The sequence below is a fragment of the Ziziphus jujuba genome, chromosome 10 (genome assembly GCF_031755915.1).
Source record: "Ziziphus jujuba cultivar Dongzao chromosome 10, ASM3175591v1".
Classification (NCBI taxonomy): Eukaryota; Viridiplantae; Streptophyta; class Magnoliopsida; order Rosales; family Rhamnaceae; genus Ziziphus; species Ziziphus jujuba.
Window position 1 is genome coordinate 7,737,889 of NC_083388.1, and position 22,162 is coordinate 7,760,050.

General features: G+C 34.4%; 3 protein-coding genes across 4 annotated transcripts; all 3 read right to left on the reverse strand.

The window, feature by feature from the left end:
- Positions 1-282: 282 nt before the first annotated feature.
- On the reverse strand, positions 283-6,778 carry LOC107410935 (cytosolic enolase 3). 2 transcript variants are annotated; one of them, XM_025071170.3, is made up of 13 exons: positions 6,432-6,778; positions 6,056-6,210; positions 5,479-5,653; positions 4,893-4,964; positions 4,681-4,797; positions 4,048-4,128; positions 3,218-3,294; positions 2,941-3,044; positions 2,507-2,605; positions 2,321-2,406; positions 1,841-1,927; positions 1,404-1,592; positions 283-656 (listed from the first exon to the last, which is right to left on the reverse strand). In XM_025071170.3, the coding sequence occupies exons 1-13, from the start codon at positions 6,534-6,536 to the stop codon at positions 585-587; spliced, it is 1,419 nt and encodes a 472-aa protein (XP_024926938.3). In that variant the 5' UTR covers positions 6,537-6,778; the 3' UTR covers positions 283-584. The 2 variants fall into 2 exon arrangements, with proteins under 2 accessions (XP_024926938.3, XP_015873907.3); XM_016018421.4 differs by having other exon boundaries at positions 1,404-1,601; positions 6,432-6,772.
- A 548-nt stretch (positions 6,779-7,326) lies between these two features.
- LOC107410948 (neutral ceramidase 1) lies at positions 7,327-13,551 on the reverse strand. Its single transcript, XM_016018440.4, has 10 exons — positions 13,287-13,551; positions 11,693-12,095; positions 11,161-11,369; positions 10,726-11,067; positions 9,733-9,997; positions 9,380-9,650; positions 9,147-9,272; positions 8,670-8,733; positions 8,329-8,489; positions 7,327-8,030 (listed from the first exon to the last, which is right to left on the reverse strand). Exons 2-10 carry the CDS (start codon positions 12,037-12,039, stop codon positions 7,482-7,484), a joined length of 2,334 nt encoding a protein of 777 aa, XP_015873926.3. The 5' UTR covers positions 12,040-12,095; positions 13,287-13,551; the 3' UTR covers positions 7,327-7,481.
- A 4,595-nt stretch (positions 13,552-18,146) lies between these two features.
- LOC107410937 (uncharacterized) lies at positions 18,147-21,753 on the reverse strand. The gene is made up of 4 exons (XM_016018424.4): positions 21,600-21,753; positions 19,730-20,392; positions 18,908-19,627; positions 18,147-18,489 (listed from the first exon to the last, which is right to left on the reverse strand). The coding sequence occupies exons 2-4, from the start codon at positions 20,321-20,323 to the stop codon at positions 18,415-18,417; spliced, it is 1,389 nt and encodes a 462-aa protein (XP_015873910.3). The 5' UTR covers positions 20,324-20,392; positions 21,600-21,753; the 3' UTR covers positions 18,147-18,414.
- Between the last annotated feature and the right edge of the window lie 409 nt (positions 21,754-22,162).

The following is a 22,162-nucleotide window of genomic DNA, read 5'->3' on the forward strand; positions in this document are numbered from 1 at the left end:
AACTTCAAGAAGCTGTCATGGAAACGAAGGTCTGAACTTAAAAGTATTATTGCGGGGTAATGATAATTCAGCATCTGCATGCTTTAACAAATTTATTATGTATTTTCTAAATATACTTTAATCAACTTACAGTTCGTCTTCAAAGTTAACAGATATTTTTTAATTAAATAAGTGAAAATTATTCTTCGAAAAGTAACAAATATTTTATTTTAATTTATATGTAAAAAAGGAGTAGCATGTTACTCTTGTTTCAAATGAAATAGCCAACCCTGGGATACAAAATGAATCCAAATAAACAAAACGTTCGAATTTTTTTTTTTTTCTCGTTGTTATGTATATGACAACAACAATACTACTTAATCATGTCTAAATATTTGCAAACCCAATTACACGTTCTTCAATGCTCTCTGCTCCCTACTCAACACAAAAGAGGGAACCCTAATAACTAAAACACAGATATGCAAAAAAACAGAGCACTATATCACGTTGCTGAAAATTCCGCGAGGTGATATCTTTAGGCGCCCCAATCTATAAGTGAAGGATATAAAAGAAGAATTCTGAATACAAAAACCTAAGAAAGCAGATTAGGATGATTGCCTCCAATCTTCACCAGCATAAGTTGCTTCACTACCAAGCTCTTCTTCAATGCGTACCAACTGCAAAAAACTTTGGCTCGTCAGTCTCGCACTTTACCAAAAGGCAAAGCGCCAAAAAAAAAAAAAAAAAACCTTGTCCCTAGACCTGATGTTGGAAACCCCTTCAAATAATTAGACTTGTAGCAAATTGATCATAAGCTCTATACCATGATACTCATAACAAAAGATCACAACCTTTTATTCCATATTTGAGTCAAGGTGGCAGGGGAATAGCAATAATTATAACATCCATATAATGGTTTCTCACAGAATTGGGCCGTAGAGGGCTTTACAGAGCCTGATCTTAATGAATGATCCTTAGATGAGGTGCTGCTCAACAGGGGTGCCAAGAGTACCCATCAAGGAGTGAGCTACAAGGAGGCAGCTAGGTATCCATCAAATATAGCTTTGATATGAAGGCATGTGATATAAACCCTTGGAAAATAAAGGCATATTTGAGTCAAAGTTACATGTGGAGTAGTAAAATTCCATTAGAAGATAAATATTAGGTTTTTTTGCAGGCCAACCAGTCATCAGGGTGTTGTTGTATTGAGTTAACCTTGTCCCTAGATTGTTCTAAATGATGGACTCTTTTTATATTTATTGAAAGACAGCGTAATAAAGACCATCATCAGCAGAAAATCGTGAGAGCAGAAACAACAATTTTCTTATGATAGGGATGACAACTAGAGACTTGAGAGATCAATTTTAGTGAAAATGGAAAAACGTGGAAGAATAGATAACAAATGAGTGAGTATAAAAGATGACCTGGTTGTACTTTGCCAGCCGTTCTCCTCTGCAAGGAGCACCTGCTTTGATCTGACCAGTAGCAAGACCAACAGATAAATCAGCTATAAAAGAATCTTCAGTTTCACCACGTCTATGAGATACCACAACTCCCCATTGAGCATCCTTTGCCAGCTTCACAACTTCAATGGCCTCTGTTACTGTCCCAATCTGATTTATCTAAATTATGGTAGAATATTAATTGGAAAGCGAAACTTGGTGATACAAACTATGAAACTTTAATTTCAAACACACACACAAAAATGCAGACAAAGTCATCTGTCTACTTAGTAGGCCTGACTTAGAGAATACATTTCTTGAGAAGTATAGAATGGTAGTGTAATAAATGAAGGTAGTATCAAAAATACATCACAGGACCAAGATATTCTCATATTTTCATCAAAAGATTGGCAGGATACCTTGAGAAGAAGAGCATTACAAGTGGACTCACTTATTGCTCTCTCAATACGTTTTGAATTTGACATTAACAAGTCATCCCCTACGACCTGCAAAAACCACGCAGTCTAAGATTTAACCATGTGGAAAGTAAAGACTAAAGACTAGACAGATTCATGGGAAGTTAGGAATATTCCAACAAATGAAATAAGTTATATGGATGACATCCTCTCTTAATTACTCAGCGTCAGCACAATGAAAAAAACCAAAGTAAATAATTTATATAATGTTCTCTTTGTAGTTCAGCATTTTCAAAGGTAAAAATATAATTCGCCTACCAATCCATATCTAATCACTTTTGTTGGAAATGCTGAATCTATATATCAGATTTTATAAAAGAGGTGGCTGGTTTATGCCTCCTCCGGTACAAGTTAATTTGGACAGAAACGGATTGAAAGAAAAGGACCCCAATTAAATATCATTAATGTTTAATTACAACAAACCTGACAAATTCCGAGGCTAAAAAAATTTTTGATGTGTTCCCAATCCTCTTTGTCAAATGGATCCTCAATTGATACAATTGGGTACTCTAGAAACCAAAAGCGGAGAAAAACGAATAGAAAGAGACAAGTCTCAGTTAAACATATTATGACAAAAAAATTATGAAATATGAAAAGATAATGATTTACCTAAACAAAGTTCTCTGTACATGTCAACCATATCTTCTCCTGACTTAAAATTTTGTCCTGATTTATTAGGAGATTTGAAGTCCAGGTCATACTTGGTACCTACATTGTGAACAAACAAAAATGCAAAACTTCAGCTATTTGTCAGCAAACAGAGGCATTGCACATGAAGACATCCAAGATGAAGTAATATATATAACAGACAACATGCTAGACGGCCCCTATCAACGCAAGATCAATTGACAGAAAATGTCAACAGGGAAAGATGAGCACGTTTTGCTTATGCAAATAAAGAGGTCTGCATTATGTTCTTATAACATCTAGTCATTAGCATGCAGTATAATTGGAGTTAGCTCTCAATTAACAATGCAACACATTTTCATTTTCCACATATGCTTAAATTTCGGTAAAATGATCGAAAGCAAAAATAACATCACCTATGCAGAAGTCAGTGGCAGCAGCATCGATTGCTATCTTTATTCTCTCACCATACCCTGTTCGACCGATAGCCTCATTTACAAGATCCAAGGCTTCTTTAAGACTGTCAACAGATATAGAATAAATCGAATAAAGACAAGTCATACAATTTCGGAGCAATATAGTCAAACGCAATTATAGAATGTTTCATTTGAAGACCCTTCAGCATAGGTAGAGATTCAAACAAGATATAATGTAAGAAACAAACACATTTAGAAATCTAAAGAAAGCACTTGCCTGGAGATATTTGGAGCAAAGCCACCGTCTTCACTAACGTTACATTCATGTGCACCATATTTTTCTGTAATAACAGCCTGCTCTTTTTATTAACAATACAGCCAATGATTAACTGGAAAGTGGCATCTTCTTATTCATATATAGAAGTTACTATAGAAATCCATTGGCAATTATTAGATAAATATACCATCAAGAAAGCAGACAAGGAAGATTGAAGATTAAAAGCTGAATGTTGACTCAAAATAAAGTACCAGCATACAACATATACCTCTAAAATTGGTTGGTTTGGTGTAATTTGTCAAGCCCATGGCCTTCTTTTCTAAGATTATAATGGTTGTATGAAGATATACATTCCAAAGAAAAATGTTACAACAATGAAAACTAAACATTCCAAAAAGCATAAACATAGACTTAAACTTACTGCTAGACAGATCAAAACAAAAAATAGATCACTTTCATAGTCAATCAAAAGATATTTTTTGATTAAAGAATTAATGCTTTTGGTTTGTTAATACTAAAAGTAAATGAAACACAATTATAAAATGAGCATGATTATTTTCAGAAATTTTTTATCCGATAATTTAAATAATCTGACAAAAGAAGAATACAGTTGTTTTAGTTCTTGTAAACGTTGCTAAACACATAGGATCTCAAATCATTGTCAGTTCTCAAGGTTTCCATTGACAATTGCCGAGTGTCAAATATTAAAATAAACTGGGAAGTCGAAAAGAAGTCAATATGTTTGTCAAACAGCAATTAATTTTTATGTCACAAGGTACAAAAGCATCAAAGGTATATCAACAATCAAATACTTTGGATGAAAATAATACCTTCAAGTGATGATAGGTTTCAGAGCCCATTTGCAATGCCTCCTCAAACCTACTTGCTCTAATAGGAAGAATCATGATTTCCTGACAATAGTTTAAGTTTAAATAACAAAACATGTCTAACAAAGTCAAAGTTACATTTTTCAAATAAATTTAAAAAATGAAAGAAAGAAAGATGATTATGCAGCTCCAGCAGGCATACATGTAAATTCTTAGGAAGGAGAAAGAAGAGAACCATTTGGCAGTTATTGATGAAACAACTGCCTCCTTTAGAAATATGAAAGGAAAAAAAAAGGAAAAGAAAAGAAAGATGAATAACACTTTAAGTAAATAACTTTTCTAACAAAATCAAATTCAACAATCTTGGTCCCTTGTATAACAAAACAATCTTTTTCTTCACCCTGGATATCTGGTGATACAAATGAGAATGAGGTATTCAAAGTATGCTGCCAAAAAGGAGGGGTCTGTCTACTCAGAGTCTGGTATAATTTGCACCACAGAGTTTTCCTATCACGCTTTGCACAAGGCAAACCCAGGGTGTGCTATTAAAGACATTGCTCCCAGCAAACACAAATCACACCCCATAGTACTTTAGTAGTTTGGAGGGCACATCTAACAGAGCATAACAGAGCTTACCTGAACAGCCAAATTATTTCCAGCATGTTTTCCTCCACTTATAACAGTGAAAGCAGGGACAGGAAGGGATAGGCTGGTTTTTCCAGAGAGATCCGCAATATGTTTATAAAGTGGAACCTGAAATTTATCTTTTCTTGGTAACTTTGATGTAAAGCAGACAATTCCCAGTATATAAACAATACGAGGACATAAAAAAAGACAAAATGACATGCCTCCTTTTCAGCAGCACCAGCTTTGCATGCAGCAATTGACACAGCTAAGATGGCATTTGCACCCAATTCACCCTAAATATAAAGACAATTAAGAAAATTAAACTTTGAAAGGAATGCTATATAGCTCCTAAAAAATTTATAAAAAGAATAATTTCAACTCATCCATCGTGAATGATAAAAAGAAATTGATAATACAAGAAGCAACAGCTTGAAGTCTATCAAACAATGTCTGAATGAAAAACTCCAAAATAAAAGAATACTCCAGTGGTCAAGCCAAATTAATACGGAATAGGCTTATCATGCATGTTAACAAAACTTCTTCCATATGGCCTATCTAGGGTCACATGATTTATCAAGACAAGCTAAATAATCATTTTTCTAGAGTGAAGGACGAAATAAAAAACACAAACCGTCAGAATTCATACAATCATGAATCAGCTAGATCTAGATGACCAGCTGTGGCAGTGAAAGTCAACAGAATATTAAGCTAAAACATTATTGTTAGAGATATTTTACTCAAGATATCCTGCATCGCAACCAAAGACAGGAACTAGCAATATAAGTTCACAATAAAATTAAACTCTACCTTCTTTTCGGTTTTATCAAGGTCAATCATTGCCTGATCAATCTGGGACTGAAGCACTGGGTCCATGCCAAACAATGCTTCAGATATTTTGCCGTTAATATTCTTAACAGCTCTACTCACACTATTTCCAAGATATGTCCCTTTGTCCCCATCACGCAATTCTACCGCTTCATACCTGCACTCCACAGTAAACATTGTCACAATGGTAAGAGTATGAAGTTTCAGAATCTTATTGAAGCGGATGAAATGGAACTGACATAGGATAATAAAATCAACTTCAATTAAGCATTCTGTTTTCACAAGCTTACATACAAGGATAGGCAATCTTCATAAGCCAATTATGTCTCTGAGTTTTTAATTACTAAATAAGGGTTGCAAACAAAAATGCAGAAAATGAATAATTCAACTCAAACGACAGAAAGAAAGGTCAATTGAGAAAGCTTCTAAAGATCAAATTGACATTTTATTCCTTTGGTGATGAATTCTCGGCAACCAAACAAAAGAGAGAAAAAGAAAAAGAAAAAAAAATAAAGAAAGCTAAAAAAAAAAAAAAAAAAAAAAAAAAAAAAAAACATACATTCCAGTAGGATCGCCACTAGGAGCTGAAGCACGAAACATTCCTTTGTTGGTGTAGAGGTCGACTTCAACGGTCGGAATTCCTCTGCTATCGAGGATCTGCCTAGCTTTCACTTTCGTGATCACAGAAGGAACCGCTTTCCGCATATGATTCGACTGTAAATTATATCCCCAACCACCAAAAAAAAAAAAAAAAAAAATCAAGACGAAACAACTAGATTAAAATGAGAATTTCAAGTTGTTGATAGCCAATGAGATTGAGAATTTTGAACTTCCTTTTTCAGATTATTTAATTTATTATTCTTATTATTATTATTATTTTAATTTTCGTGCACGTTCTCGGGAACCAAACAGAGAGGAAAGAAAAGAAAGATTACAATGAAAAGGACAGGATCTGGGGTCTTGGCCCTAACAGCAGCATTGACGGCGTCTTCGATTTTCCGAGAAAGCATGTGCTTATCTAGATACTCTTGGACCGACATTTCTTCCTCTTTTTCCTTCTTCTTTTCCGAGCCCTAACCAGGTTCTTTTTGTAGTCCAAAAGTTTTGGATAATTGGCTTCCAAATGCTCTCTGCGTCTCCTCCACCTCCAAGCCTTCTCAGCTCAGGTCGAAGTTTGCGCACTGAGCCCGTCACGCCCTCTTTTACTGGAAACTTTTGGGAGCTTGTTTTGTAATGCAACAAAACGCGGTCGTTTTCTACCATCTATTTTTCAAAAAAACAGAAAAAAACAAACTCAACCTCCTGTTAAAACCCAGCTCTTAGGATGGGTAGGAAATGTATGAGATGACTTGGACAATTTTGTTTGTTCCCTCAAAAAAAAAAAAAAAAAAAAAAGAATCAGTGACATATATTTTGCATATTTAATAAAACTAGACTATTTTAAAATTGATTTATAACTTATTCAATGCAGTTTTGCAATTTTTTTCCTCTATTGTGTAATAAGTGTAATCTAGCATTCAAATGGAAACTAATATAGTTTTAGGAACATTATCATTTTCTTGTTTTGTGGATTGGAACACCTGTATACAAAAACTCCATTGTCTATCCAACTTGTAGAAATAGTATCTACAGGTTAAGGACCAGAAGTAGAAGTGATTACCCTTTTAATTCCATAATAATCTCTAACAAATTATACCCAAAAAAATTAAAAAAAAAAAAAAAAATCTCTAACATGTACTTCGATCTCAGATTCAAACAGCTAGAATACAGTCCAAATTTGAGGCCCGGCCATCAATCCAATATAAGGAGGTAGGTAGGAGGCGGTTATACTTCTTTTGAACTGATTATGAGAAATGTGTTAAAATGCCATAAAATACAGGAATAGGCAATCCAGAATCCATGATAACGACCACTTAGTAATACATTAAGCATCAAACATAAGCTTAAATCCGCCGCACATGTACAAAAATATCGGAGGCTATATCTTATGCTACTACAAAAGCACTAGATGAGCCTGTGAAATGTCGAATTGAACCCAGAAGGCTCTTCGAGGCACCGAAATGTTTGATTCTGTACACACCGGGTGTCGCAGACTTGGGGATAATCCATTTTATGGTTGCATGGCTTCGAGTACTGAGTTTTGAAGGTCTTGACCAAATGAAGCGAAGAGAGAAATCATCATCATCATATGCTGGAACCCAATTGTCCTTTCCTTTCAGCATTTCCACGAGTGCAAATGTACCTTCAGTCATAAGGTCATTCCTTGGGCAAGCTGACCAGAATATGACAGTCACATTGTCACCCCTCTTAAAGGTTGAATTCTTGGGAACATCAGAGCTAACATCTCCAAAATTAACACCAAGAGGGGTTCCATCCATCACAACCGGTGCGAGTAAGCTTATTTGCTCATCCAGAAGATCTGGGGGTTGTGGCCCTGGTTCAACAGTTTGGCTGGTTACAATAGCATTTGCTAGCTTCTTGAACTCCTGAATATAGGCGCTTAAAGTGTGTGGTCCATACAAAGTGGAGGCACCCTGAAAAACATTCAAGAACTTAAACATAAAATCTATATTGCATGTGCAATTTTAGAATCCCAGCAAGGTTTAATTAAAACCACTTTCTTTTGGACGTGCACAAGATGAAAGGAACAGAAAGTAGTCCATTCTGGTTCTATAAAAATTTTCTGAGCATATAGTATGCAAGCTAGATAATGTTTTCTGGACTTGCAACATCAAATGATATTAGTGACGAGTTTACTTCGTTTAGCATTTATAACAAGTACTTTATGATATCTATAAAAGTACCTTCAGCCATGCATAAGCAAGAACTTACCTCATATCTTTGAACCTGGTACTCCTCGAAAGTAGTTACATATTGGGAATAAGTATTAGTCAATCCTGCTATTACAACATGAGTGTTTTTCCCTTTATCACCGCTGCTGAGCACTGTCTTTACAGCATCGCGAAGACGCCTACCAGCCATTGTTGTAAATTCTGTTCGGAACAAAATGTCGGAAAAGTCTAGAGGTCAAACAAACTGATAAAGAAATCTTCATGCATTTTAAGTTTGGTTTGGCAAAGGAAATAATACATCTCAAAATTCTGCTTCCATAAGTCAAAAATAGAATCAACTTTACAAAAGAAGCGAAGAAGGAAAGCCAAGCAAGCTACTACCTCCAGGTACACTGAGAATTGCTAGCTGTCCTATTTGGAGGATCTGGATTGGAAGTATTGAAGGCTGCAAAAAACCATGGAAAAATTGTTCATTTGAGCAGAAGTATTGATCTCATAGGCAAGGATAGTAGATTAAAAAATTATACTGATTTTAAGTGTATACCGTTCCTTCAAATAGCTAAACAGTAAAGTCTCCTAAAACCACGTTTATAGATCAAATGGTTTCAAAAATCAACACATATTAAAAAGCTACTCTGTTTACAACCAACATGAATAAAAAGCCAGACCTGTGAGATGGACATCGAAAATAATTCTGTTGGATCAATTTGTGTATGACATGATTTGGAATTAAGGTTCTCCAACCAAGACTAAAATCAATTTGTGTATGATTGCGGACTTAGGATTCTCCAACCAAGACGTAGGGGTTTGTAACAACATTTTCCTAATAAATTAGGTCAAATCAAATATGGTACCTACCGCCCAATCATATGGTTTAACCATTTCACCGGTGTCAAGCAAGATTGGCTTTGGATGTTGGCAATCAACTTGTTCCTGGTCTGGTTCTTTCAGTAAGTTCCGCACCAACCTCCAGAAAGCATTACCCTGATGTGACAACATAATAAATAATAAGATAATGCAAAATAACCAGAATTACAGTCTGAAAGCACAAAACAATCAGCAATCTATAGCGTATCACAATTACCAATTACCTCATTATCACCTTGCTTAAAATCAAAAGCTCCAGGTCCATCAGTTGTCCCTGCAGCAAATGCAAACCCCATTGCAGCTGGACATGTTTTTATGACATCAGAAGCTCCTCCCTTGTTAGGAATATTTACTTCAAGTTGAGAGAAATCTATGTAAGTATGGCGATAGTCAATGTTGCCATTAAGCTGTTCAGATGCTTTGTTGAAGAGATCTACAGCTTTTTTGAATTGCCTATCCGCAATGATGCGTGTACTCTCAAATTCATCTGGATAACTGCCATGTTAAGTATAAGACATAATTTAATATTAAAACAGGCATCACACCAAAAGAGCATAGCACTCAATGAGATAAATACCCGGGTCCTCGACCATAACACAATTCATTCTTTCCACCGCAGGTACTGTGATTGAAGTCACAAGGTAGCCCAGTGTCTATGCAGAATGTTCCAAGAACATTTGGACTAACATCACCACAGTTTGACTGGCAAAAGGCAGATACAAATCCAGGCTTGTCAGCTTGCCGGAGAGCACCCCTGACACGTTTTGCGACACTCAAAGTCCTGGTTGCTGGTTTACCAGGAGAAGACTGAAAGGATGCCGCAAGCTCCAGTAATTCACGGTCTGCATCAGAAAGACATCAAACAATAATATAAATAATTGATTTCCCCCTTAGTATCAGTATCAGAAATACCATTTTGAGCTATGCAAAACAAGTTTTTGACATGTCTAGCAAAGTACAGTTCATGGTAGAGAGTTGGCAGAGGCTGGGGGCCATTAACACTTGATACCTATGTAAATAGTGTAGGACAATTCTAATATCATTTCCATTACAGTTTCAATGAAGAGTTCTCTTATTCTGACAAACAAAATTTCAAGCTCATTATTTGCCCTTATCTTTTTTTTTTTGTTTCATTTTTTCTTCTTTTGTTTTATGTTTTTATTAAGAGTTATCCTTGTCCTTGATGATAAAGGACAATCTAAATTACCAAGCAATATACTATGCTAATTGACAATTTAAAGCACAAGAGAATCAAGTAATCATTATGTCAAGCAAGTGCGATCTGCAAAAATACCAAGGTAAAAGCAGTGAAATTACTAAATAATAATATTGCCTGCTTGTTGATTTCTTCAAAAAAAAAAAAAAAAAAAACTCAATTACTATAACATAATTTTATTCAAGAAAGAATGATCAAACTGCAAAAGACAAATCCTTAACCTTGACAAACAACATGGTATCAGGTATGAGGAATTTTCACTATGATAAAACTGAATGCAGCTTTCTCCGAAAAATGAATATAAACCACTCTTCAACAAATGCATCTAAGTAGGCGAAAAAAAATGTAACTCACGATTATCAGGACGAGGAATTATGTTTGAGACTCTTCGAGGAATTTCTTCAGAATAAAATTCATCAGAATCCACACTACTAACACGCTTTTGCTCAAACCAGTCTTCCATAAATCGAGCAGCAGCACCTTTGTTATCTCCACTTATTAATGAGTTTGTACGACTCATAGAAGTTCCATGAGTTGCGAACCAATTGAAGGTACCAACCGGACCCCACTGATCATCAACAAACTTTAAAAGAGTCATTTCTTTATCAACGTCATACTTATATTTACTGCGCTCTGTTGCCGGATTATTGAGATAAGCACTTGGACTGCGATTCACACTGGCATCTAAGAGCACCCCTGTAAGTTCAAAATCAAAAGCTAGATAAGAATATAGTCACCACTATCTTTTTGAGAAAAAGAAATAAAAGGACAAGAATACTCTCCCCTTACCCTTGTTTATAAAAACTGACCCTGGATGAAGATTTTCATGAGCTTGTATAATGCTTTTCTCAATGCCATCAACAAGAACATCAAATGACTGACGCACAAATCCAAGAGATGTTACAATATACACAACATATTGGAGATAACCCCCAGGGCCTGCATGGGTATGAATTCCACTAATAGCTACATTCTTTTCTGTATAAAGTTCCCCATACCTGCCAAGTAGCAAGACAGGACAATTTCCATTAAACAGACTAAAATTCTGTAATCCCTAAAAGAAAACTACAAGTTTTTCCTAAAAACTCATAGCTAAAGTAAATTCATTTTAAGAAGTCCTCAAAACCAAATTTCTACAGGATTAATGGAACATAAGAACAATTTTATTTTTTCTAGTATACGTTAAGAACATGCAACATGACAAGTTTTGCTTACATATTATATGATAGGATTGATAGTGGTTAAAATTACATTGTCATTCAAGAAATTTGTAGCAAGCTTCAGAAAAAAGTCATGGCTAAAGACTAATTATGTCAAGTACCTTGCTTTTAACCTCTCCAATACTTTGATTGTTACAAGTTGTGAGGCCATGCAAGCATCAAGATTTACAAATACCACCCGCTTCCCCTTGGGCTCTGCTACAATAAATGCACGAGCTCGAAGCCTGAAGTGAATCCCAGATGCAATCTGCTCTGCGTTAGCATATCCCATCATATTAACATCAGCTGCTGGACCAGTAATGTCATAGCTTCCAAGCCCAACCAAATAGTTGGAATCTGAGAGTACTCCTTTACTGCTATGTAACAAGAGTACAAGTGCAATACAAAACCAGCTTCCAAGAAATGATCTCCAAATGTTAAAATTAACAAGATGAAAGATCTCCATCATAGCTCCTCAGCAAACAAAAAAGAGGATGGAGTTATTGCTTAATCAGCTCTTATTTTCTGTCATAAAAAATATCAAGAGAAGACAATTTCGGTAAGTCTAAAGAGCAGTAATCACGATTTGCAAAAGATCTATCTTATAGATGGTTTCATACCGAACATTAAATAATCTTCCCCCACAAGGTGAAGTAAAATGACGAAATTAACATACAAAATCAATTTTCTTTTTTTTTTTTTTTTCCTTTTCAATAGTAAAGTTATAGAATTAACAAGCGCTTGGGAAACAAATTATCGAATGCCATGATTTATTTCCTGATCCTCCATATCCCTTTCCCAATTTTCTCCATGCATACATGTCAATATAGGTTGCATTTCTCTCTTTCTTTTCTTCTGTCTTTCCAGGTGCAAGGCATGCAACTGTATCTCTGCTGTACGCCAAAGGTTATAGCAATTGAATTCAGAAACAAAATTTCTTTGAAGAATCAAAAAAAATTTTCTTTGCAAATTCAAAAGCATTCCAAATTTATATTCCAACCCAGGTATCGGCATCTCAAACTTTTTCAAACAGCAGGAATTGCTCTCTCATTTTACATGTGAGTATTAAGCGCTATTATTATTATTTATAATATTTCTACACGATTTCTTTCCCAATTTCCTTTTTGGGGATGCATTCCTTTTTTTTTCCGCTTTTCACGTCCAAGGTATGTAACGTACTTCTATATCCATCTACTCTCAGATTTTCCCTTCTTTGCAAAATTAAACAAAATTAAAATTGAATCCAGCTCAAAACTATATATCTCCAGCTCAAAACTATATATCAGCACCTAAAAAAGCCACGGAAGCTGCAATCTCACTAAACACTGACTAAAGTCCACCCTCTACCAAACAAATAAATAAAAATAAAAACTTGATTAATCTTGCAATAAACTCTGACGCATTTTCTCCATATACACTCCAAACTTTTTTCCTACATCGAATAAACAACTTCAATCCAAGACCATGCTTATAATTAGAAAAAATAAAAAATAAAAAATAAAAAACAAAAAAAAACCCATTTCCTACTTTTTTCAGTAAAACCTATAATTATCCCCGGTGAAGCGAATTGCCGAATTTCAAGAAACGATTAGCAAATAAAATTAAAAACTCAAAAACAACGGCTTAAACCCTCAGATACTATAAAGCACCTGAGATTAATCCAACCAGAAAAAATAAAAAATTAAATTAAATTTGCGAAGAGAGTTTTTCTCTTACCTTGAACGTAGTTGGAACTGCCGCTGCTCTACATAGAAAAACTGGGACTTCTTCACAGTCAGTTTCCGCTGGTTTAATAGAAGTTTCAGAGGCACTGATCAGAGACATGCTGGTGTAGAAATTTATAAATAGAGCGCATTAACTACGGTTCCAAAATGGAGTCAAAAGAAAGGAAAAACACAAAGACTGGTAGCGGGGAAGGGAAGCCACGGAAATGTGGTTTGTTTTCTTCCCCGTGCGTGGGCTGTGCTTTTTGCTTTCCAATAATGTGTCTTTGTTTGATTATTATTATTATTATTATTGTTTTGAAATTGACATGCGGTGGTTTTCATTGGATGCATGGAAACTCGGTAAAACCGATTCTTGATCATGGACTGAGAATTTTTCAGTTGGACTTTGGATCTCTGAGCTCGGATCTGTTCCCGTGGTTCTCGAGGCTTTTTTTTTTTAATTATTATTATTATTAAAACAATATTTCACCTTGTCTAACATGTTTGTATTTTCAATTCAAATAAAATTTTTTTGGCCAAATCTTTTTTAATTAAATTTCCATAATATCATTTAATTCAATTTTGTTTGAAAAAGTTTCCGAGGGAGAGAATAACATTGTTTTGCAATTTTTATTAAGACAAGCTTTTTATTATGTTTGAGTGGAATAACAAAGATATTTATACAAATATTCTTTTGTCAAAAATGATATTGATTGTCAGATTTATTTGTGTATATGTCACTATATATATATATATATGAAACTTAATAAAAATATTATGGCAGATAATATTTAAAAAATTGATAAACACAAAAATAAAAATAAAAATAAATTTATGAAAGGCGCGATAAATACAAGCTGGGTCACCTTATTATTTTTTGGTCCATTTAAAACAAGCATACCCAATAATAACGTGTCGATGGGTGAGTTAGAGAGCATGGAATTTCCATACCACTTTGGTAATTTCATTTGGTTTAAGGTTTTGTGAGGAAGCCGACGATTGCACCGCCTAAGGCAACGGCCATTCACATTGGATAAACAAAATTGCGAAGGCAAGCCCAAAGTCACGCCAAAACTGCGCTTTCATTAGGAAATATCGTTGAAACTGCAATGGGGTGTCCACAAAATCTCTGGTTGCTTAATTACATCCCTTTTGGATTTCTTGTAATACTCATCTTTCTTTCTTTGGTAAACAAAATATCTACCACACTATATATTTGTTTGCATCATCACTACTATCATATCGCATCGTCCTTGGTAATTATGTAAAAAAAAAATAATAATGAAATTACATCATTGTGATTATATCAAGGTTCACTATGGTTACAGTCATGGTTCACTATGGTTAATACTTGTAAATTGCAATGTAAATAATATGTTAGTTTTTATTGTTTGTGTTGGAAAAACACTATGGTTACAGTCATGGTTCACTATGGTTAATACTTGTAAATTGCAATGTACATAATAAATGAAACATGTTAGTTTTTATTGTTTGTGTTGGAAAAAAAATCCAATACCAAGTGTCTTTGATTGTACAAGCGTGTCACCTTCTAGATTGAAGGAAATAGAGAAAATAATAATAATAATAATAATAATTGCAAAAATAAAATAAAATCAGATGACTGTATTTAATTGCAGAGAATAAATAATTAAAAAGGTTCTAATGCCTTAATGATTAAAGAATTTTAATCAACTAAGAAAAATAAATCAGAACAATACTAATAATAATAAAAAGTACAACCAATAAAATAGGCGGTTCAAGGAACATCACAAAATTAAATTGCTACAAATAAATACTAAGCGGCCATAAGGCCTGCTTTATGTTAAAAATTAAAATTAAAAATGAGAGAATTATTCTCATATAAAGAGATGTAGTAAAAATTGAGGTGTCTCTTCAATAAACAAATGAGGTTTCAATATATAGTAAGAGAAGCCACCCACAAGTATCTTTCTTTTCGATGTGGGATATTTGAAAACTTTTTATTTTTAAAAACCAATTGGTTTTTCTTATTCTAATCCATATGTGATATTTTTCCTTTTGCTTCCTTATTACCTTAGATCGAAAATATTAGTACAAACATTGCCCCCCATGTTTCATTAAATTAGAATAATTTGATGAAACATGCAAAATTTCAATTTTTTGGTCTCAGCTTTCCATACTAGTACCCTATGATAGCCGTTGGCAGGATCATATTGGTCTTCGAATGTCTTTGCCTACGCATTTGGTCTTTTGCCCAGACCAGAATCCCTTCGGACCATGCTTCATAGTCTCACAACCAGTCATCTTTAAAATGACTTTTTAAGCATCTCCGAAATGCATGCGCAAACCTTTATGTATATTGTTCTTGATCTTTAGCTGTCCAAAGTCTCGATTAGTTTGGAGGTTATAATGTCCATTCTTCCACCTATAGTTGTTTGGACTGGCCTGATATGGTTGAGGGATGCCACATTGACAATACTTCTGGTTACGGTCTTGATGCATAAGCGGTTGCCTCCCGGCCTAAATTTGATTTCTGGCCGTTGGAAAAACATACAGTTGGCTCTTCTGTCCCATGTCTTCAACTTGTTTCATCATTATTGGTGTAACCATAAAGGTCTGCACTCTAGTAGATGCAGTCCATGGAGTCACTATCGTTCTGGATACGGCTTGAGGGGCTAGGACCGTGGTAGATGTGACTGAAGGTGCTACCGAGATGGATGTGGCCTTAAAAGACGGTATTCTGATAGGTGTTGATATGGCGTGAGTGGCCTGCATCGAATGGATCTAGCTTAGGGAGGTAGCACTGAGGCAAAGGCTGCCTTGGAGGCCAGCACTCTTGTAGGTGTAAATGTGGCCTGGGGGGCATGAGGGGTCAATATCGGGGTTGATACGGCCTGTAGAGTCATCATCGAGGCAGAGGCAGCCTTGGAGGCCAGCACTCTTGTAGGTGTTGATGCAGCTTGCAGATCCTGCAACTGGATAGATGAAGTCTGGGGGGCCAACATTGGGGCTGAGGCAGTCTTGGAGGTCAGCACTCCTATAGGTGTCGGTGCAACTTGGAGTTGATGCAATTGGATAGATGCGGCTTGATTGGCTAGTATTGGGGCAGAGGTGGCCTTAGAAGCCAGCACTCCTGTAGGTGTTGATGCGTTTTGCAGATCCTACAGCTGGATAGATGCGGCCTGATTAGTCAGCATTGGGGCAGAGGCAACTTTGGAAGCCATCACTCTTGTTGGTGTTGATGCGGCCTGCAGATCTTGCAACTGGATAGATGTAGCCTGGGGGGTCAGCATCGGGGCTGAGGTGGCCTGTGGAGCTAACATTGGGATGGATGCAGACTGATTGGTCAGCATCGAGATAGAGGCGGCCTTGGAGGCCTGCACTTGATATTCATTTTGATCATAAATTGGCCACATATATTTTAATGTGGCTTGGAGGGCCTGTAACTGTTGGAGCATGAATTCAAACGATGCTGCCATCTTTTTGTTATGCTCTTTTAAATCATGACTCATTTGGCATCAATTATCTAGAATGACTTTATCATCATTTGAAGTCATCTCAGCTTCTTAGTTGATGAGTCCCACCGGGCATGTCAAAAAATATGTTGGAAAAAAAATCCAACACTAAACGTCTTTGATTGTGCCAGCATACCACCTTCTAGATTGAAGGAAATAGAAATAATAATAATAATAATAACTGCAAGAATAAAATAAAATCAGACGACTGTATTTAATTGCAGAGAACAAACAATTAAGAATGTTCTAATGCTTTAATGATTAAAGGATTTTAATTAACTAAGAAAAATAAATCAGAACAATACTACTAATAATAAAAATTACAACCAATAAAATAGGCGGTCCAAGGACTGGCACAAAATTAAATTGCGGCACAAAATTAAATTGCTAAAAATAAATAAGGCCTGCTTTGTGTTAAAAACTAGAATTAAAAATGAGAGAGTTATTCTCATGTAAAGAGATGTAGTAGAAGTTGAGGTGTCTCTCCAATGATCAAATGAAGCTTCAATATGTAGTAAAAGAAGCCATCCACAAATATTTTTCTTTTCGATGTGGGATATTTAAAAACTTTTTATTTTTAAAACCCAATTGGCTTTTCTTCTTCTAATCCATATGGGATATTTCTCCTTTTACTTTCTTATTACATTAGGTCGAAAATATTGGTACAAACAATTTGATTATGATAAGTTTGCAAACAAAAAATAAAATCTAAATAATGCTTTTTATATTTAGAGCAATAATATGTTGGAATATGTACTTAACCTAAGATGGGATCATGCTGAGGCATTAAGTGCTACAAATGACACATCATTTTTTTTTTCTTTTTGATAAATTGGGAATGGTTTTTTTAGCACTAGGACCAATTAAAGATTAAAACTAAAACATAATTTGACAACTAATAAACCTCTAGTGCTTGTCAAATTGATAGATTTTTAATGCAAAATGGAAACTATATATTATCAATAGATCAACATGTAACAATGAACAAGTAAAGTTGGCCCATTTGGTATGATCTCACACTCACCTAAAGTCTTATATATAACTTTTGTTCCAAAAGAGTTTTAGGAAGTGCTAGATTGAATTACTGGCTATAAACTCTTACGAAAACCTCCAGTTGGTTTTCCAGTTGATTATTGTTGTCCTTTCCAACGTTAAGAATGTATTAAGCATGGAAGGCATGTTTTTAGCAAGTAACCTATTTACATATTCATGTTTGACTTTTTGTGACAAAATTTACAAAAAACATTGTTGTTAATCCAAAACAATTGAGAATTCATAATTCAACTGGTTACCAATACAAGCCAAGTCTACAAGAACTGCACATATTTTTTCTGCTAGATTAGAAGAGATTATTATTCTTTTTTAAGACGATGCCCTTAAATGAAATGTAAATATATATATTTTTTAATAGAATTAATCAAAATGTAAACAAGTCAAAACAAAATATTCTAAAGCAAACACAGCTCAGATAAACAAGGGTCAAGATTGATAGCTTATAGTTATAGCTACCTTCATAAACTGTCTAAAAGAAAACTCTTAAAACTCTTAACATCAAAATTAAAATTTGATTTCATTTTCATCTTAAAAACATGAGTTTTCTTTCTTTCTCTCCCTCACAAATACATTATGATGTCCTCCGAGTCTTCACTTCGGCTTCCCAAGGAACGCATGTGTAAGAGCAGAATCTGAAAGAAAAGAAGCCACCAGAAGACGCAGAGCCTACATGCATGTGGCAAAAAATCAGAATCGAAGGAATAAAAGTGCTGGTATGAAAGAATTAATTAACCGAAGATTGAATGTAACCAATTGAAGCCTATGCATATTTGCAGCCAAAAAGTTAAGGTGAAAAGGGTACAGCAGGATAAGTAACAGATCAATAATAATTCAAGCAAAAAGAAAAAATAAAAAAAAGGAAAAGATATAATGAGCTTCATTATCGATGGAACAATTGTTTAGCAGATAATTATTTTAATAAATTATTTGAAGTAAAAATATAAATTAGATTAAAACTCTAATATTTCTATGTAAAAGTGCTAAAAATAAACTCACTTGTCTAAAAAAAAAAAAAAAATATCGGAAAAGTTCTTCAAAACTCAAATTGACCAGTCTTAATGTTTATGTATGATAGCCTACGTACCTCTTCCTTGCCAACACGCACAACTTTCACCTCAATATCACTAAAAGGTACCTTCAACTCATTGAGAATGGAAATGACAAAGAGCGGGGATATGGGTCTTATGATCAGACTGTCTGTCAGTGTGAACATTGTATGTCTTTTTAGAAACCCATCCCTGCCAGTATTGAAATCCATGACAGTAGAGAAACCTGGAGCTTTTGATGCAATTTTAGAATGGAGATCTTCATCATTGTACAATAAAAGAGCGCCGATATTGTCTAACTGTGAATAAAATAGTGGACGAGAGGCTTGCTCAATACTTATAAGATCATTTTCATAGCCAAAACCTAGTGCAAGCATGGGACTAACAAGCATTTTTTCATGGCTTTTCGACTTAAAGCACTTTTCATCAAGTTCCACAACACTCTTGTACAAATTATCTACGCATCCATTCAGAAATCCATTCAATCTATGTTTCAATATGTGACCAACTGGAACAGCAAGAAAACTCAAGAGTAAATTTACAAAGTCTTCCTTGGCTTCTGCATAACAAACTATCTTCTTAGATTTGCTTACCATAAGCTTTACAGTAAATTTTCCTTCTTGCTTAATATTACCCTTCCTCGCTTGTTTTTCTACATCGCGAAGTCCAGCAGTAATTCCTGGTACAGGTTTATGCTTCAAAAGGGTTTCAGTCAATGGTGTCCTTGAAAACAATGAGCATAGTAGCAAATCCCAAACCTGAAAAAATAGATAACAACTAACAGATTATAATTAATTAGTAGATAGAGAGAGAGAAAGAAAGATAGAGAGATGGGGAAAAGAATTATGCATTTGAATTACCTCTACAAGTTGTATTTCAAGAATCCTCTCCTCGACGCTACTCCAATCAGTGACACCAAGATTGGAAAACAAAGATAAGCTAGCTCCATTGGACAAAGATACGATTTGTAAATCATCACTAATTACAAATCTGGTGTTTCCTTTGGTAAACATGTCTCCATCTTCAGGAGTAGAAGAAGGCTCACTCGATAATTCTATTCTACTATAGATGTATGCTCCACACTTACATACATCACACTTAAGGCCAGAGCCAAAATCGTAAACCTCATTGCAGCAGAGGTACCGTTTAGCTACACCATGAGAATTGCATTGAAGGTAATGGCCCAAAACTTCAGTAGCTCTACGTGGACATAGCAACATTTCTTTACATTCTTCGGCCCGGAAAAGCTGGACATCAATGTTCTTAACACTTTCATACAGATTGTACATGCAACTTGTTCCTACTGTTTTTGATTTAGAACAAGAAAGCCTTGTAATTGTTCCCATGGGAATTGTCAACAAACTAAACAGTACTTCAACAAAATCATTATCTGATTCAACAAAAACAACTTTGTTCTTATGCTTGTCCACCAGACCCTTTAAGCTAATAGACATGGCTAGGAGCTAAACAGAATATGAATCAAATATTGGTGTCCTTCTCTCTTAAGAAAACTTACCAAGCAACTGGCAACATTCAAAAAAAAAAAAAAAAAAAATCAATTTCAATATAATATTTAATTAAGCTAGTTTCTAAACTCACAGATGTTTGTAAAAATGAAAAGAGCATCAAACAAACTATTACAATAGAAATTTGCAGCAACGGCTATTTAAAGATCGAAGAGGAAGATTAATAAGCGTGAGAGAATTGTAAATAGTTATCACCGAATCAGCAATAAAATTGCACACATTAGTTGCAGATAGACAAAACAAAAAATAAATATATGAGAATGGGAAAACTATCAAGCGTAAAAAACTAAGAAATCTACCAGAAATAAATAAATAAATAAAATAAAGTGGCTTTGACTAGATAACAACATAATTTCTATTCAAGTTGTATTGTATTTTGGCCAGGTCAGGGCAATTGAACTCTTCAATCAATCATGTCTTTGCCAGTATTCAAGCAATTTTTAACCAACTATTACAGAATTGTGTACCTACAAAGACAGCTGACAGAGAAATACCAGTAGCAAATAAAAAAAATCATGAATTTATAAAGGTTATGTCTAATTAAAACATGGGATTTCCACGCTTTAGCTATATATGATTCAATGTTATAGTTATAGATAATTACATTCTCAATAGAGGAAAAGAATGCTGATTTCTGAGTTAAAAGTCCATTATAAGGTCTAAGAAATTTAATAAATAAATGAAAGCAGAGAAAAAATGAAAAAAAAAAAAAAAAAAAGCCCTTGGAGTAAACTATTTTGTTGTTGCCAATTGATCTGAAGTTTCAACTTCAGATCAAAAATAACTAAACTACGACATAGTAGCCAGAGGAAAATCACTTATTTCTTCAATAAATGTTGTAAAATATTAAAAAGAAATAAGAACCAGCATTTCTTTTTGGGGCCCTCCACAAAAAAGACACAAATTTTCGTAGTAAAGACACATAAATCATAAGAAATTAATAAATATAAAGATGACAACTTCAGCTAAAAATAAAACTAAAAATATGGTGATGATCTAGATTCCAGGAAGATTTCAGTGAACTCTTTCAAATATAGTCAATTCAAGGAAGAAACACACTCCATATATAAATTTACAAATCAAGCATGCTAAAATTAAGCTACTTTAAAGAGGACCTTGTTTTACATAAAACCTCAAATGAGAGAGTAAAAAAATTGTGCTACTGAATAGAGGACCATTTTCAGAAATTCACTCTAGCACATACCTGGGATTGGTAAACAAATGCCTGACGCAGAAAAAATGTACGAAGGATGATGAATATAAATAAGAAAAAGAAGAATATATGTTTTGGGCATATAAGAAAAAGAAGAATATATGTTTTGGGCATAAATTAAGTAAGGGCCATTTGGGTTTTTTGCATAAAGGCAAAGGTGCCAGTGTCAAGATCTACTTTTGAAAAAGAAAGAACTTTGACGGGGAAGAAAACATAAAGGCCAAGGTGCAAGTCAATATTGCTCAAGCTTTTCTTTTCTTTTAATTGAAAAAGAAAAATTTCTTTTTATCTTAAAATGATAAAAAAGAAATTGAAATGAATACATGTACTGGTACTGAAATGTATATACTAATATATATATATATATATATATCTACGTTAAACTTATAAGCTGAAATTGACGTCAGCTCTTAAAATGCATGTACTAAGAGAAAAAAAAAATACCATGGCACAAAAGTAACGTCTTCATCTTCAATATTATGTATGACACATTTGAAATGATATTATTAAATATGTTACATTTTTGAACAGATTGAAATATATAATTGTCAATA